The sequence below is a fragment of the Fonsecaea pedrosoi genome, assembly GCF_000835455.1.
Source record: "Fonsecaea pedrosoi CBS 271.37 unplaced genomic scaffold supercont1.1, whole genome shotgun sequence".
NCBI classification, from domain to species: Eukaryota; Fungi; Ascomycota; class Eurotiomycetes; order Chaetothyriales; family Herpotrichiellaceae; genus Fonsecaea; species Fonsecaea pedrosoi.
The window spans coordinates 3,291,171-3,306,458 of record NW_013550615.1 but is presented as its reverse complement, the minus strand read 5'-3'; the positions used below and the strand labels follow the sequence as shown (position 1 = coordinate 3,306,458).

General features: G+C 52.1%; 7 protein-coding genes across 7 annotated transcripts; 2 read left to right on the top strand and 5 right to left on the bottom strand.

Moving 5' to 3' along the window:
- Window positions 1-334: 334 nt before the first annotated feature.
- On the bottom strand, window positions 335-952 carry Z517_01193 (uncharacterized protein; the record flags this gene model as incomplete). The annotated part of the gene is made up of 1 exon (XM_013434155.1): window positions 335-952. The coding sequence occupies one exon, from the start codon at window positions 950-952 to the stop codon at window positions 335-337; it is 618 nt and encodes a 205-aa protein (XP_013289609.1).
- Window positions 953-1,637: 685 nt separating this feature from the next.
- Window positions 1,638-2,655, top strand: Z517_01192 (50S ribosomal protein L3; the record flags this gene model as incomplete). Its single annotated transcript, XM_013434154.1, has 2 exons — window positions 1,638-2,451; window positions 2,513-2,655. The coding sequence occupies 2 exons, from the start codon at window positions 1,638-1,640 to the stop codon at window positions 2,653-2,655; spliced, it is 957 nt and encodes a 318-aa protein (XP_013289608.1).
- Window positions 2,656-2,848: 193 nt separating this feature from the next.
- On the bottom strand, window positions 2,849-3,682 carry Z517_01191 (uncharacterized protein; the record flags this gene model as incomplete). Its single annotated transcript, XM_013434153.1, has 2 exons — window positions 2,849-3,405; window positions 3,598-3,682. The coding sequence occupies 2 exons, from the start codon at window positions 3,680-3,682 to the stop codon at window positions 2,849-2,851; spliced, it is 642 nt and encodes a 213-aa protein (XP_013289607.1).
- A 2,908-nt stretch (window positions 3,683-6,590) lies between these two features.
- Window positions 6,591-7,553, bottom strand: Z517_01190 (uncharacterized protein; the record flags this gene model as incomplete). Its single annotated transcript, XM_013434152.1, has 1 exon — window positions 6,591-7,553. One exon carries the CDS (start codon window positions 7,551-7,553, stop codon window positions 6,591-6,593), a length of 963 nt encoding a protein of 320 aa, XP_013289606.1.
- A 354-nt stretch (window positions 7,554-7,907) lies between these two features.
- Window positions 7,908-10,331, bottom strand: Z517_01189 (uncharacterized protein; the record flags this gene model as incomplete). Its single annotated transcript, XM_013434151.1, has 2 exons — window positions 7,908-9,771; window positions 9,820-10,331. 2 exons carry the CDS (start codon window positions 10,329-10,331, stop codon window positions 7,908-7,910), a joined length of 2,376 nt encoding a protein of 791 aa, XP_013289605.1.
- A 1,720-nt stretch (window positions 10,332-12,051) lies between these two features.
- Window positions 12,052-12,576, top strand: Z517_01188 (uncharacterized protein; the record flags this gene model as incomplete). Its single annotated transcript, XM_013434150.1, has 1 exon — window positions 12,052-12,576. The coding sequence occupies one exon, from the start codon at window positions 12,052-12,054 to the stop codon at window positions 12,574-12,576; it is 525 nt and encodes a 174-aa protein (XP_013289604.1).
- Window positions 12,577-13,650: 1,074 nt separating this feature from the next.
- Z517_01187 (uncharacterized protein) lies at window positions 13,651-14,754 on the bottom strand (the record flags this gene model as incomplete). The annotated part of the gene is made up of 1 exon (XM_013434149.1): window positions 13,651-14,754. The coding sequence occupies one exon, from the start codon at window positions 14,752-14,754 to the stop codon at window positions 13,651-13,653; it is 1,104 nt and encodes a 367-aa protein (XP_013289603.1).
- Between the last annotated feature and the right edge of the window lie 534 nt (window positions 14,755-15,288).

Genomic DNA, 15,288 nt, shown 5'->3' with positions numbered 1-15,288 from the left:
AAGAAGGGGGTACTTATAGCCTGAGGGAGAAGCCATCAGGAAACCTTGAATAGGATGGTTATTCACTGATGATCGAAATAGGCAGTGGATCAGTGTGTCATTCTGTTTCATCAAACAGTGCTGGAATTTCGCTCATGGGTGGCAGTCATAAATGGCATGGTAGTGAACAAGGCCAGAGACAGATTGACACAAGTTAATACATTACCTCCACATGAATGGGAACTGCCTTTAACTGCCCGCGGGAACATTCAGTGAATAAAACCCCAGTTTCCCGCGCTATTGTCGAACTTACAAGACCCTTCAGGGCGCGGGCATTTGGATGCTCATTCCTGTTTCAGCTCTCATGGACCACGCTGACAATGTACTTCTCGCCATCGTCTCCAGCCGCAGTCACGATAACCTGGTGCCCTTCGATGTCTTCTTCCCTGTCACCTACTCCGACTTCCTCGTTGTATTCCTTGTACCAATCCAGTTTGTGCTCACCACTAACCAGTTCGTATCGGGCGGCAGTTACAGCCGCCTGTCGAGACAAATGTATCCCTTTGATCTCAGTGTACGTGAATCCGGTGGTGGGTGACTGGGTTGTGCGGAGAACATAGAAGAGATCATCCTCTACTCTCCCATCACCTGGCTTGGAGCGAACGCCCAGAGAGTTCGGCGTGCTTTCGATCCCAACCTCATGAATTTCACCGTCCGTCTCGGCATGGACAACGACGTTGTTCGCATATTGCCAAGTTGATGAAGGTTGGGTAATGTCATTCGTCACATAGATGTTCATCGAGTCGTGAGATAAGCCCTCATCCTCAAGGCGGCGGAGTGCAACCTTTTGGGCTGAATCAAGGTCTGTGCAAGTCCCGCAGATTTCAGTATGGGTGGTTGGGGGTGATCCAGCTCTCGTAGTGATCCGTTTGATATGGAACAGGTCGGGGACGAGGGAAGGGCGTCGCTGCATTTTGAGTGAGTCTGAGAGCTTTTCACTAAGTGTTTCTGGATCAATTCCTTTGAAGCCACGATTGTAACGGAGAGGGTGAGAAGCGAAGAACCAAACCATTTGCCCCTCTTTCAACTCTTTGTCCTACCTATTGATCCTTGCGAAGAGGGAGGGGTAACAAGCTCAATGTGTGCGCATGCCCGAGCATGGATGGGCACTGGCCATGGACAGATTCGTCTTGTGACAGTGAAAGGTCCCAGCCATGAAACGAGGAGTTCTGGGCTCTAACCCCGCAAACAACAAAGGGAAACCGTTGGATGATGCAGGGCCATGAATACGAGGTTGGCAATGGCCAGTCGGGTGCAATAAGGGCTCCAACGCAAAATTCTGCTCATAGGTGACTGGGTACCTTTTGCAATGACTGACGCTGCTGGATTCGACCATCCCTTGGACGTGTCTTGAGGTTGTTAAAGACGTTTACGATTGCTCCAAGAAGCGAAAAGGAGAGCAGCGAGTGGGTCCAGAGATACACCGCCTATTGGTTCAACTTCCAACCAATAATATTCGTGTGCTCGATCCGCAATTGAAGTCGAGCTTGAAAGTTGAAAGTTGAATGCACAATTGAACCGTCACCGTCAATCATTTGGCTTCAGAACGAACACCATCTTCCTCCGGTACCGACGTTGTGCGCGTCCTATCCTCCAACATGCCACCAACCATCCCCAGACTTGTGGCCGTCCCACTCCCGCCTCCTTTCCTCCTCCCTCGATCGCTCCTACGAAAATCCTTGAGCGGCTCTCAGAGAAGATGCATGGGCATTCGCTCACTGGACCGACAGCCGAAACACAATCCCTACAACGTCGTCCCAGGTATTCAACCACTCCTCTCCACGCCCGCCGCGGCCTTTGAGCGAAAGTTGAAATCAGATACCCTTCCTCTACGGTCAGGAGCTCTAGCAATCAAGAAGGGCATGACCGCAGTATACGACGTTGAATCTGGAAAGAGAATACCCTGCACGGTGTTACAGCTGGACAGAAATCAGGTTGTCAGCCATAAGACGCGGAGAAGACATGGTTACTACGCGGTGTGTGTTGGCAGCGGCACCATCAACCCCAAGAATGTGGTCAAGCCCATGCTCGGCCATTACTCCGTGCAGGGCGTGAGTCCCAAAAGATTTCAGCGCGAATTCCGAGTCCGAGGCCCAGAAGGACTGCTACCAGTAGGCCAAGAGATCCGCGCCGATTGGTTTCTAGCCGGGCAGTTTGTGGACACTCGGTCAAATTGCAAAGGAAAGGGTTTCGCAGGTCCGATGAAGAGATGGGGTTTCAAAGGTCAGCCACGAAGTCACGGTCACTCTCTCAGTCACAGATCGCATGGTTCCGTGGGTCCCAGTCAAGGAGGTGGTAGTCGTGTATATCCCGGCAAGAAGATGGCCGGAAATATGGGCGGCCAGAGGAATACAGTGCAGAACTTGAAGGTTCTGCAGGCGGATGCAGAGAATGGGATTGTCGTTGTGCATGGTAAGTTCTTGTTCTAATCCCGCTCTCGGATGACTCGTCAATGCTAATAAACGCTGGGCAGGAGCTGTGAGCGGTCCTAAAGGGTGTCTGGTCATGATTCAAGACGCGTTAAAGAAACCTTGGCCCGAAGTTCCTCAACTACCGAAGCCATCCAAGGTTGAGGCGTCAGTGGCGGAGGCAGAGCCTGCGAAAATCCCTGTATGATAAGAGCTATAAAGGGCTTTGGGACCATTTGTATCGATATATCAACCTTTGGCTATGAAGCATCCAGCCTGTTTCATTAGGTGCTCGTTCCCATGCAACTATGAAAACAACGTACTCCGTCCTTGAGCAAAACTAATTCCGGGCATCATTCGTAGCAGGGTCGCTTGGAGCCCAACTATCTACCAGACGGTGATCAGGCACCCCTATAGTCGTACCTCAGGCCCTCCAACTCGGCCAATCCCGCATTAACCTCGGACATACTCTTCCTCGTGAGAAAGACCATTCCAAAGATGAGGCCGGGGAGCAACAAAAGCAGCCACAGACCTTCTGGCACGTCACTCCGGGAGCGGTAGCCCATGGACGCGATGAACAGGAGCACGTCGATGAAGGCGTTGAGGTAGGGCAGGTACTGGTTGATGGGGCTGTCGGCGGACGAGAGGAGGAAACCCGTCTGGGGGATCCCGGTGCCGTGCACGTGTCTCTGTCGCGTGGCGGTCGGGGATGAGCGTGACGAGGTAGAGAGGGATCCCAGTGGCGTCGACGTCGGGACCATGTACATGATGTAGGCGCTGGAGGCGAGCGAGGTGATGCTCAACAGGCACAGAAACGCCATGGCTCGCGAGGTCGACATGGTGAGGTACATCATGAACGGCAGGGTGACGACGAGCGGCAGGGCCGTGAACATTACGGTGTAGATGGCATTGGTCGAGGTCTCGGAGGCCTGCAGGTTCTGGAGGAGGTGTTCTTGTTCTGTTTGTAATTTATACAACGACACGTCAGGCTTGTTATTGTTGGAGGACATTCAGGTATTCCCCCTTTTACTGCAGGATCATGACGTGAACCACCAGAGCGTGGGATGATTTGACTCCCTCGCTCCGAATCCCCAGCAGAGAGGCACCGTATTTATATTTCATGACTTTCTCCGGACAAGGATACACGTACCTTCTTCGTCCATCTCTTCGTGCGACATGTCCGCATCATCTTCGGAGGGATACTTGAATGTTTTCCGAAGCCGTGCAGCGCTCATTCTGAGCTCATGTAGCAGCAAGCTCCCAACAAGTGAGAGGCGGAAGACCCGACTCTGTCTTGGTCTCCTGTTCAGGCTACCCCGACAGCGATCCCAAAAGGGCTTAAAAATGGGAGGGAAAAGTCAGCGGTGGTTCATCATGGTGGTCAAGGGGGTCCGTGTCATATGATCTCATTAACACCAACTTGTCCAGATGGAGGAAGTCTTGGATGAAAGCATCTCGCGGAGAAACTTGGTTCCGAATTCCGTAGCCAAGGCCGCTAACCTCCAAGCCTCCTCTTGTGGGTTCTTGTAGTTACACGTCCGTGCACGTCCTCTACCTGACGTCACAGCGTGCTTCTTTTTTATTTTACGCAGGTTGCCAATACTGGTTCTTCTTGTGAATCACCAGCTCTCGTGCGACCGGTCTAACTGGCGTCACGTCGAGCGTGAAGCCGCATATCGACATAGGACCTATTTTCTTGACTTTTGACGTGAGACCGGATAAGGCTGAAATCCCGTTCTTCAATGGCCTATAAATTGAAAGAGCACTTGCAAATTCGAGAGTCCAAAGAAAGTGGTGCTACAGGTCTCTTCTTCTCAAAACGCCACATTTGGCGTCCACATGTTACTACTATCACTCACCTTTGGCCGACCTCAACTATGCGGCGAGATTGATATGTGTCGGGCTCATTGATGGCTTAGTTGCTCTTGGCTCGTTCAATAATTTGAACGAGAGCTTGCTAACGCACAGTTTGAAGCAGTGGTAAGAGTTCCAAATCTCATCAGCTGTGCTGGACCCTGTCCCGGTGTGTTGACCACATGGTTATGGCATCGTCCGTTCCGTGGCCTTGCACACACCGCTGGGGATTTCTGCGCATCAAGTCGGATTCAAGTTCGGCGGTGCCTTCGAATCATAAATCAAAACTGATCTCTCCAATGTCAGCTATTCGTTCCCACCAGAACGAGCTCTTTATTTTCCGAACTTGTCAGAGATATACTCCAATACGAAGCTCAGAACTTAAGAAGGGCTTGAGCAGGGGGATGCTTCTACAGTTGACCTAGCAAAACAGGTTGTCCAGAACAGAGGTTTTAAACCCATTTCTGTCGCCTTTGCGCCAAGTATGAATTTTTGAACCCTCTTCTCGAGTTGGCTCGTTTCTAGGGGCTCTAGCCATTCAGTGGTGGAAGTCCCTCTTCTGGCTCCACCCTGCTGGCTCCACCCTGAGACCAGGATATAGCCTGCTGGACTCTGCAGTAGTTCCTCGCACTCATACGCAGTTGGACCAGTAGCTACGAATTGCAGGGATAATCACAACATGTGGATCCCCGCCATCGTTTGCGACGCTATTTCTCATGGTTGCAAGCATAGCCCCTACCCCCCTTTCGCCCCGCCGGGGGGCCTTCAGTCTCGTGCATATCACAAACCAGCACGTCTGTATAGATAGATAATAAATACTATGTCCTAGGTGGCTGAGGGATTCTTTTTCTCTCCCGTCCGCAACGCAATTCTGATGATAATAGTGATACCTTCCCGACATTTCCTCTCTTCTCTAAACCAGTTCCGTACTCTCTCGAGGCTCAAGTCGGGTTCTCGTCCAAGCTAGAACTATACCATCGAGAGAACCCGTCGACCGGATCCACCGACATGGGCATCACGGCCGAAACCATCGTCGGCATCGTCACGTTATTGGTCATGTGTATTCCAACCTTGCCCTTCCTCTGGCGATTCTTGCGCAACAAGCGACTGTCCTCGACCGGCGGACAAGCAGCACAGTACCGCCATCGCAACCCCAACCGGAGCAGCAGTCCTCTGGCTGAGCAACGACTCCAACGTCCTCCATACCTCTTCTTCACCCACATGCCATACGCAAACAGCAGCAGAACACACACACCGTCGACACGATTCCAATATGCCAGCACTGAATGGGTCCACCACCACCACCACCACCACCACCACCACCACCAAGCCCACCTGTCGTTGCTAGAGAGTGGAATGTTGTACACTACCGTGAGAGCCAGGCTGTTTTGTCCACCGTGGAGTGGGCGCGGGCGGTGCTAACTTGAAACTGCATTGAACAGACCAGCGCCCGCTTCGAGGAGAACATCGTCCTTCGCTCGGGCTCTTGACCCGGTCTTGCAGAGTTGTCATTGCATGAATGCATTCACGGGTATGGAAGAGACCGCACCTCTGACTTGGCCAACCTTGACACGCCGGGCCGGGATCATCGACGCTGCTCCCCTTCCTTGCCTTGTCGGTCGTGAGAAAGGACCCCATTGGAGAGTCACGCGTGGAGAACACAGTCAAGATACCACCCGGAAAGGGAAGAGGCTTCTCTTCATGGCAAGGGCACCATCAACTGTACTTTGCTTGGTGGAAGATGGTTTGGGATAATTAATGGGCTGGTCTGGTTCCTGTTTGGTCAGAACACCGTCGCCAATCTCTAGCTCTTCCGAGAGCCTCATTAACTCCATGCGGAAACGGCTGGCGGATCCAGATCCGGGATGTGGGGAGGGGGTCCATGAAAATGTACAAAGCTCGAGACAAACTTTCTCGAGTCTATTAATCCTGCCGCATTTCACCCAAGCTGCTCGACCAGTGCATGTCGTCCTCTCATTACCCATCTTCCAAACATGTCATGCCATGCGATGAGAGTTAACGTGGGAGCAATCAACACTCATCAGTCTCCTGTTAGCCCTGACCTTGATGCCACGATGGTTTGGAAAAACATATGTATTTTGGAGCTCTTGTCGGCGGACGTATGCCTTTGAAGAGGCTTTAAATAGAGCACTTCTTTCTTGCCTTGTGTTGTTACAGTTTTAGCAGGAACTGCTTTTCGCATCTGTCATTTTGGTTTGGGTTCTCACTGAATCACCCACTTGGAGTGGCACCCGCCCTCGCCTCGCATTTTGCAGGTACCAAGTAGTCTCAGACCAAAACCCCGTCCAACTCCTCCGAGAACCACTGGAAGTTCTTGTCGGATGAGCCCAGAGCAAGCACCGCAAAGACCACGTCCTCCCACCAGCCGCCCGCGAACTCTGCTTCCTGAAGCACCTCTGACCAGAGCCGAGCGACCTCTTTGGGCGGATTGTGGAACGCACCACAGCCGAAAGCGCCGAGTACGATCTTACGGTGTCTATTCTTGATGGCGGTCCGGAGGATGACACGCATTTTATCTCTCATCATTTCGCGGTCTTCGCGCCGGGCGTAGAACTCGTTTGCATCCTGGTTAGGCTGAGCCGCGTTGTACCCGAGAGTAGGTTGAAAGACGGCCGCTGCGCTGACGACGCTGATGACAGGCAACTTCTCAGGGTCCCGGCTGTCGAGAAGCTGGTGGCCGTTGGCAAGGCTGTCTCTGATCACCAGGACGGTCGGGGAGTAGATGGCAGCTTTGTCGGGAATCGGGTAGAGGCGCAGTTTGAGAGTAAAGATCAGAGAGGTGCGGAAGCAAAGGGCTTCTTCCTGGGCCAGGGAGCCGTGCTTGAACCCGCCGCCTGCGTGGATCGCATTTGCCATGTTCAGGACACAGACAGGCTTCTGAGACGGACCGCCGCCGCCGCCGCTGCTGAGTTGGAGGGCCGCGTCGATCGTGTCGCTGCTGATGACTCGGATTTTCGTCTTTGGCAGTTTTGGACAGAAGCTCTGATCAAGCGGTGTCGCGGCGTCTTTTTCATAGAGGTATCCATCTGGTTTTGCATCCGGCCGGGTGTGGAGGAGACCAGGGAGGACTGAGACTGTCTCTCTGGCCACTCTGACTAGTTCGTCTCTGTCTCGGGCCTTTGGGGTCGACGGCGGACGTGTCTGAAGCTTTCCGCCCGAGGAAAAGCTCAGGACACCCTGACGGAGGCGCTCAGCCGGTTCCTTGGTGACAGACTTGTGAGGATCGTCCATTGTGGTGACCTGGCACAGACTATTGTCGTGAGTGGGTGAGTGACAAGTGGGGGTAATGATGGCACGGAGACGGGGAAGTGAACATGGAAATAAACTTATTAACCTTAAATAATTTCCTAGGACGGAGCAAGTCGTAAATGCTTGGCTGTTCTTATGCGTTACTTGCCCGAAATAACGCCTCCATCCTTCACTATTGCCAATGCTCCTAACCCTGCATAATGTTCTCTGTGACATATTCACAAATCCCAGTACAAGTACACTTTATCATTATCATAAACATCATTTCTAGGTGTAAATAAAAATCAGTCGCAATTTTTTAAAAGAAACGCCTTGTCTTGCTTGTCATGCCTTTCATCAAAAACTCCCCAATGCACTTTTTCTCTTGCCGTAGGGATACACGACCAACGCGCTCAGGTACAACCCCACGCTGATACCAATGGCAACCTGAACCATGCTGTACCCAACGGTGAAAATTGTCCCGTCGGAACCATTACTCGAATTCTGAGCACTCGCGGTGCTGTTGCCAGAAATCTCATTGGCAGAGACGACGCCCGCGACCAGTGATCCCGAGGAGGCGAGACCACCGGGAACTTGACAGTAGATGGCTGGCAGCATGGCGGTTGCTGCTTGACCGTGGAAAAGCCGCGAGTACAAGTTGGAGATGCAGCCGATGGCGAAGGCGCCGATGGCGTTTGCGACTTGCGGGTTGCTGGAAAGCTGGGTGGAGATCCAGAAGTTGGCTTGATGGCCACAGACGGCAATGAGAGCCATGACAGGCAACTGCCGCCACAAGGCTTGGTAGATGAGTCCCACGCAACAAGCGAACAGTGGAGCCCAGATAAAGCGCGTATGTATCAACTTCCAATTCATATCTGCGGCGAACCAGGACGGGATGTCGCAGGTAGTGGAGGAGACGGCGTCACGCTTGATCAGCCCGAAGACGGTGGTGCCAATGAGGAGGCCGAATGCGAGAAAGAGAACATAAACAATCACGTAAACCATACGTACCGAACCAGAAATCAGATTTCGACTCTGTAGTTCGAGGGCGGAATTCAGCATCATGAATCCTGGGAGGATCATGGCGATGCTACTCTGCGCTATGCCCGAGAAGCAGAAGATGTACTGCCCATTAGAGTATTGGATCGACCCCAGCGCCCGGGCAATGAACGCTGCAAACACGCACGCAAAGACCTCGAACACATTGCTGAAGTGTTCGGACCGCGGGACGATCTTGACCTGCATGAACCCAATTGCGCAACCGAGAAGGAAAATAGGTCCAAAATCAATAGGGCGACTCTGGAAGGAAAAGGGCCCGACCACAACTGACGCCACACCGAACATCAAGATGCGAAATAGCTCCGAGTAGGTATCGGGTCGTCTGCGAATATTGTCGATCTCTCGGATGCCCTCCTCAGCGGTGAGTTTGTCATGAATGACACATTTGTACACATTGAACACGTCCCTCAGGCGTGCGAAATCAAGCCCGGAGCGTTTTCGGACAATGTCGACATTGTTGGCGTGGATGGTTCGGTCGGCAAAAGTGCAGAACATGGCACCTGGGATGTGCAGAAAGTCGGCGTCGATGAGCAATGCTCGAGCAGAGGCACTTAGGTATTCTTCCATGCGATGAGTGGGGGCGCCGTATTCCATAAAGGCGCCGCACAGCTTGATTAAATAGTCTCTCCGGGCGATGATATCGGCGACCTCAGTGATGAGGCCCACGTGATTGTCAAGCGTGCTTGTGCTGTACGCGCCGCTACGCCGGTTATGATGGTGTTTTCCGTGTGTGATGATGTCGACGGCCGTGGAGATCATATCGGCGGATTTAGGGCGCATCGTCCGAGGGCGTGGGAGGGCGCCCATTCCTGCCACGCTCGGCCCTGTGGATGTGAGAGCTGCTTGCATCAAGGCCGTGGCAGTTGGGTTGCTCTGTTCAGGCTTCTCGTACCATTTGACCTTTTTGGAGGGTGTCGCTGTGCCAGAACTGGGAAGTGACGTTGTGAGTGACTGAGAGTGATGGTGACCTTTTGGATCATGCTGCGTCTGTCCTCCTGCACGGCTGTGTGGTTGCTTTTGGTTGTTAGGCCAGCCTTGCTGCATGTGGTTGAGTTTATAAGCAAGGAGGGCCCCAAAGAGACCAGGTTTGTATTGCTCAGGTGTAGGTACGTAATCCACGTCATATACGTGTTGGTCAACCTGTCGTTCTTCATGATCGAGGCTGTGGCAATTAGCTTCGAGATGGTGCGAGGAAAGGAAATGAACGTACTTTGTCGCCCCCTGATACGTTGAATCCTGACGCAAGAAGGTATGTACTGTTTCCGTCGCAGCCTGGGTATAGACTTGCGATGGAGCTTCTGCATCCTCACTGCCTTCGTGTGGGTGTTCAGGCACATGATCGGCACCAGACGGCTTCTCCTGACTGGGCACAGAACCCTCCTCGAATTTGTTGTAGAAAGATGTCGAAGGCCTGAGGTTGGACAACCGAAAAGGTCGAACTTTGTCCTTCCGCTTTACCCAATTAATGACCTTCGACCAAGCAAGCTTTGGTCGCTGCTCTTGATACGCTTCGTCCGCGGCATTGTTATCTGAGGGAGGTCCTGAGGTTGGATGGCTGCCACCTTCGCCTCCAAGATCTCCCGCATTCGTGCTGCTCAAACTGTGATTGCTGTTTGCCCATGAGTTAGAAGTATTGTAGCTGTCGTTGAGTCCTGCTTCCAGCCGACTTAGGTCAGGATTGACATGCTGCCCTTTATCCAAGTTGCTATCCCCACTTGCCATAGGTCGGTTGGTGTGAAATCAACATGGGAGAGAATGCAGACAGAGCATCGAGGGTGCCGATTGTGCGGTATATAATATTCAGAGCTCTTGCCACAGGGCTGAGGGTCGCTAGTGTAGCACCGAATCTGGCAGAAGGTCGTTTACTTGGTGAGGTGACTCGTCTAAGCGATAGGACAGTGGCTGTTGCCCGGATTTTAAATAGAGTCTCGAAGATCCGTCTGTGGAGCTTGACCTCCATGGTTGATGCGACGGCGTCTCCAGATCGAACACAGTTTGGAACATTACTGAAAGAAGCTTGGGGTTGACGTGGTCAGCGAAGGAAATTTGAGAGTCATTAACATCGATGGAGTTTTGATGTGGTAATAACAAACGCATTTTTGGGTCTTTTGTTTCATTTGAAAATTCTGATTCCGCCCTGTGTCGTCCCGTTTAGGGAATCCCTTACGTTTGGTGCCTTCCAAAAGCAGACAAAAAGTCCATTAAATTCTCCGCATCACATGATTCGGTTCATCCCAAAGCGTGCTGGTCTGACTGTCAAGGTCGCCAAGGCGATGTAATGACTGTCATTACTCAGGATATATACCTACACGAGTCAGGCAGTCTTCGGTCACCAGCACCCTGTAGGTTTCATCATATTCCTCCGTTGAGTCACAGAAGAAGAAGATATCCGCCCATCTGACCCTCTTTCTCATATCTACAGCCGTGTGCCTCTTCCGGAAAAACTACTTATTAGGCCTAGTATCAACGGCTTCCTGGGGTGCACTGTTACATCTCGCACCTTGCTCAGGGGTATTGAAGGTTCTCGGTGAAGGAATTCTGCTGCATAGTTATCACACCTTGAGACTGTTTGTCGCAAAGGACAGACATATCATATGTGGCAGAACTTGATGCACATGAGAACACTGCAGCGAACATGAGACAGCCACTATATTTGACCCACTGATGATATTTGTCACTTTCATATACACATCTATTCAAACTTAGGACGCAGTTTCCTAAGATGGCTGCTTATTCTTTTCTGATTTGCCAGACTTACAAGGTACATCAAACCTGGACAGATGCGCAAGGCTGGTCCTCGTTGGCCATACCCACTTTGGATTTTGATTTCCGGCTACTTGTAGAATAGCCTCAGGGCTTCACCCAGATTAGCGCTCACTCCCAGCACTCCCAGCACTCCCAGCACATTTCAACCATAGCCCAGCCATTCATTGAGCCTACACTCAGAAATGCCAAAAGAGGCTGTTCGCGGTTGAAGGACCCTTGAGGTATGGCAATTTGGCAAAGACCAAATCTATTCCGACGACATCCAGACCTGTTGGCTTCGCTAGATTGCCGCGATAATTCCCAACTTGAAAAATCGCACGGGGTTAATGACTAGGGTTCCACTTCTATAGCCCAACAAGTAACTATATTCGGCGTATCAATGTTGTGTGCGTGTGGCTGCAGCCAGACAGGCAGACAATAGGGGTAGTTTCAGAATCAGACCCTCCTCCGAACACGGTAGGTGTCCCGAAGGCTGCATCCCCGCTAGCACTTGGGGATCTTCTCCGCATACCACGAACTTCACTAACTAGAAAGGATCGTCATTCCGAGTCACAGTCACGAAACCGGAGCTGCAGATACAACGCCAAGTCAAGTCGACGGTGAAAAGGTTTCATCAGCATCACTCGTGCCCAGTGAAGCTGTGGACTGTGCCTAAGTGATGGACCTGGATGAAACAATGACCACATCCACTTCCTCCACACCATCTGCCCTCCAGGATACCATCGACGCCGACGAAGGGTTCGAAGACGACAGCCTCTTCCCAGAAGACACGAACAACGACAACGACCAAGACTCGGCACACTCTCTGAGCGGACGCCCTCACACTCCTGCAAACGACCACCTCAACGCAGCCGCACCGGGTGAACTGTCCCCACCACGGTCACAGAGGCAAAGCCAAACTGAAACCTCCCAGCAACCTATCTCACAAGCGATGTCAAACGGCACGGCTACACGCAGCTCGGCGAGGGTCGCGGCGATGCAGACAAAAGCTGAAGCAGAAGGAGAAGGCCAGGGGCAAGCGGCAGCCTCCACAATAGATGAGCGAGAAGGCCGGGGCAAGCCTGGCTGGACATGGCGCAATAAGAAGGCACAGGAAGAGAGGCAGCGTGCGTGGGACAACATTGTCGATCGGGATTTCAGTCTCAAGGAGTTTGGAGACGTCATGTTACAGGGTAAGCCACAAGTATCTGGATTGCGGTGAGGTGGTTATCATGAGGCAAGCGGGAAGATATGCGGCAAATGCAGGATGGGCATGGAAATATGGGTCAACTTTTACTTTTTTTTTTATCTGCATGGCGAGGGCGCAGCTGCTGGAGGAAATGATACACACAGAGGGACGGCGTTTCAAAGACTTTCATTAGTGGGCGGACAAGCATTTGCAACATGAGGCTCCCAAGACAGACAAGGCTACCATACATCTTTATTACAACGACACTTCATGCCTGGCTGGGCTGGAATACTCGTCTTCCATACCGTATTTTTGACTTTATACCTGGCTGGCCATCTCACCGGTTTTTAACGGCGTCACAATTGAGTACAGGCCGAGGAGATGCAGGGCGACCCTCTACTCGGATGTCAAGCCTCTCCTGTGTTGAAAGCACTGTTGCAGCCTTGATATACCAACTCTTAGGTTTGGTATTCCAGGAACCCCCAGATCTCGACATCTCATTTACGCACTTGTCGATTTCGACCTAGATAGTCTCGACAACGTGCCCAACCGCCTACGATTACGACTCTCTGGCACTACCTCGATGGTTCTAACATTGATCTCTCACACGATGTCAAGGGAAAGATAGGATACCATGCGACTCGACCTGTAAAGCGACATACTGCACACAACACGCGACTTACTGCACGTCCTATGCTTACACGAGGCCAGCGCACCGAGCAGCCGGTGAGAGAAGCGGAGATCTAGCGACGGCGAGGAGCAAAGCATTTGCGGGATTTGGTCACGGGTGGCTAGAGGTTAAGGGGGTCTATCTGCTTCGGCATGATGATGACTAGGAAAGATACGGTCTGGCCCGCGTGCTTTAACGCGACCTTGCTTGTGACGGTTGTTCGTTTGGGGAACTCAAGAATCGTATTGAAGCGTTAATCATTCTGTTCGTAAAGGTAAGACAGTCATAGAATCATAAATAACTTTGTGCCATGAAATGAAATCGTTTCCCAAACACACGAGGAGGTTGATCGCGCGTGCGTCTGCACCTCTCTTCTCCAGTACCTCCGAGAAAGTGTCCAATGGCCGCAAATACCTTCGACCCTCGTAAAGCAATTGTCACGACTGGCGAGAGCGCCGAAAGAAGGTAGCCATGTTCTTCATCTTCTCCTTCGACACCACTTGCCTGGGGAATTTAAAAGCCTTCCTGAGAAGGCTGTCCTCGGGATATTCAGGGGCGTCAAACCATTGATCTTCGGGAATGGCGGCGGCAATAGTATCAAACCAATGACCGTTTAACTCACCAGACGCCCAGGCCAGCTCTTGAGGAGAACATCTCCTGCCTCGAACGCTCTCTGGCATGTCACTGTCGTAGACCGGTCCAGTGAGGGCTTTTCGGTTAGCGCCCCTTTCCAACAGGACCCGGACAAGCTCAAAATGACCATTGGCTGCGGCCATATGCAAAGGCGTCCAGCCCCTGGAATCTCGGAGTTCAAGGGCAGCACGTGAGCCGAATTCCCTTTCGTATGCGTGGAACAGGACGGGGAAATTGTCACTGATTCCGTACTCCACCACGAAATGCAGTGGCATCCAGTCAAGGCAAGCATGGGGTGTGAAAGCATTCACGCCGTAGTCCAGCAGCAGTTGCAAGTCAGCTGGGTCGGCGAAGATTGCGGCACGGTGCATCAAGCTCCATCCATGGTTGTCTACATGGTCTTCGTGTAATGTGTGAAATTTTTCACCGGTGGCGCGTAACATGCTGATGAACTCGGCCACTGGAGGGTGCTGGAATCCATCTTCCAATTTCCACGGCCACAGATAGTATAGAGGAGTCCAATCAAGAGCCGTGAAATGATCGAGAGAAGCCCCGTAAGACAACAGCGTCCTGCATATCTCCAATCGTCGATGCTGGAGTGCCCAGCATAGCGGAGATGTCTCCTTTAAGCCGAAAGCTCTATTCACGAGGGCCCCCTGAGCAAGCAGCAGTTTAACAGCCTCGTGGTGACCATGTTCGATTGCGAGATTCAGAGCTGTGACCCCATCCGTCGTGGTGGCGTAAAATGGAGAGACCTGTTCTAGAACAAGGAGTTGCTGCATTCGAACAACATCGCCCGCCTTAGAAGCTAGCAAAAGCTCTTGCTCTGGTGAGACTCGGTGAAATTCCAGAAGGCGATCTTGGCCAGGTGAAGCCTTCAGCCAGTGTTGCCAGACGAGACGACGCATGACAATTGCCACATACAGAAGTATCTGAGGCAAATTATGCATACTGGCATAGTGTGCGGGTGTGCCCTGGAGAGTCGACATTGAATCGAAATTCCGCGATAGATTGCTGTTTGGCCCGAAAACACGACTTATCTCTCGGAAGACCCAGCCTCCAAAAGACATGCAACATCGTGCAGCAAAAGCAGTAAGAGTGCCCATCTCCTTTGTCGCAACCCATTCCTCTGCGTTGCTGGTGGTTATTTCCATTCCTTGCGGCACTTGGGTTGCTTCATCATGGGATAAGTGATCGTGGTCTCGGTCGTCCGCTGCCCGTTGGGCAAGCCTGCATAGCGCTATAAGCTCCTCCTGTATTGACCCCAAAAAGTCTCTTACCTTTGTAGACCCAAAATTAGCACAGCCAGCAACATATCTTGTTGCGTTTCAGCCACCACTCTTTCGTGCACATCTCTGTCTCCTGTCAGCCAACGCAAGTAGCTTATCTTGGAGCGCTTCGTGGGTATCTTGGGCAGCGATTCTAACGCCAGGGCGATCGCC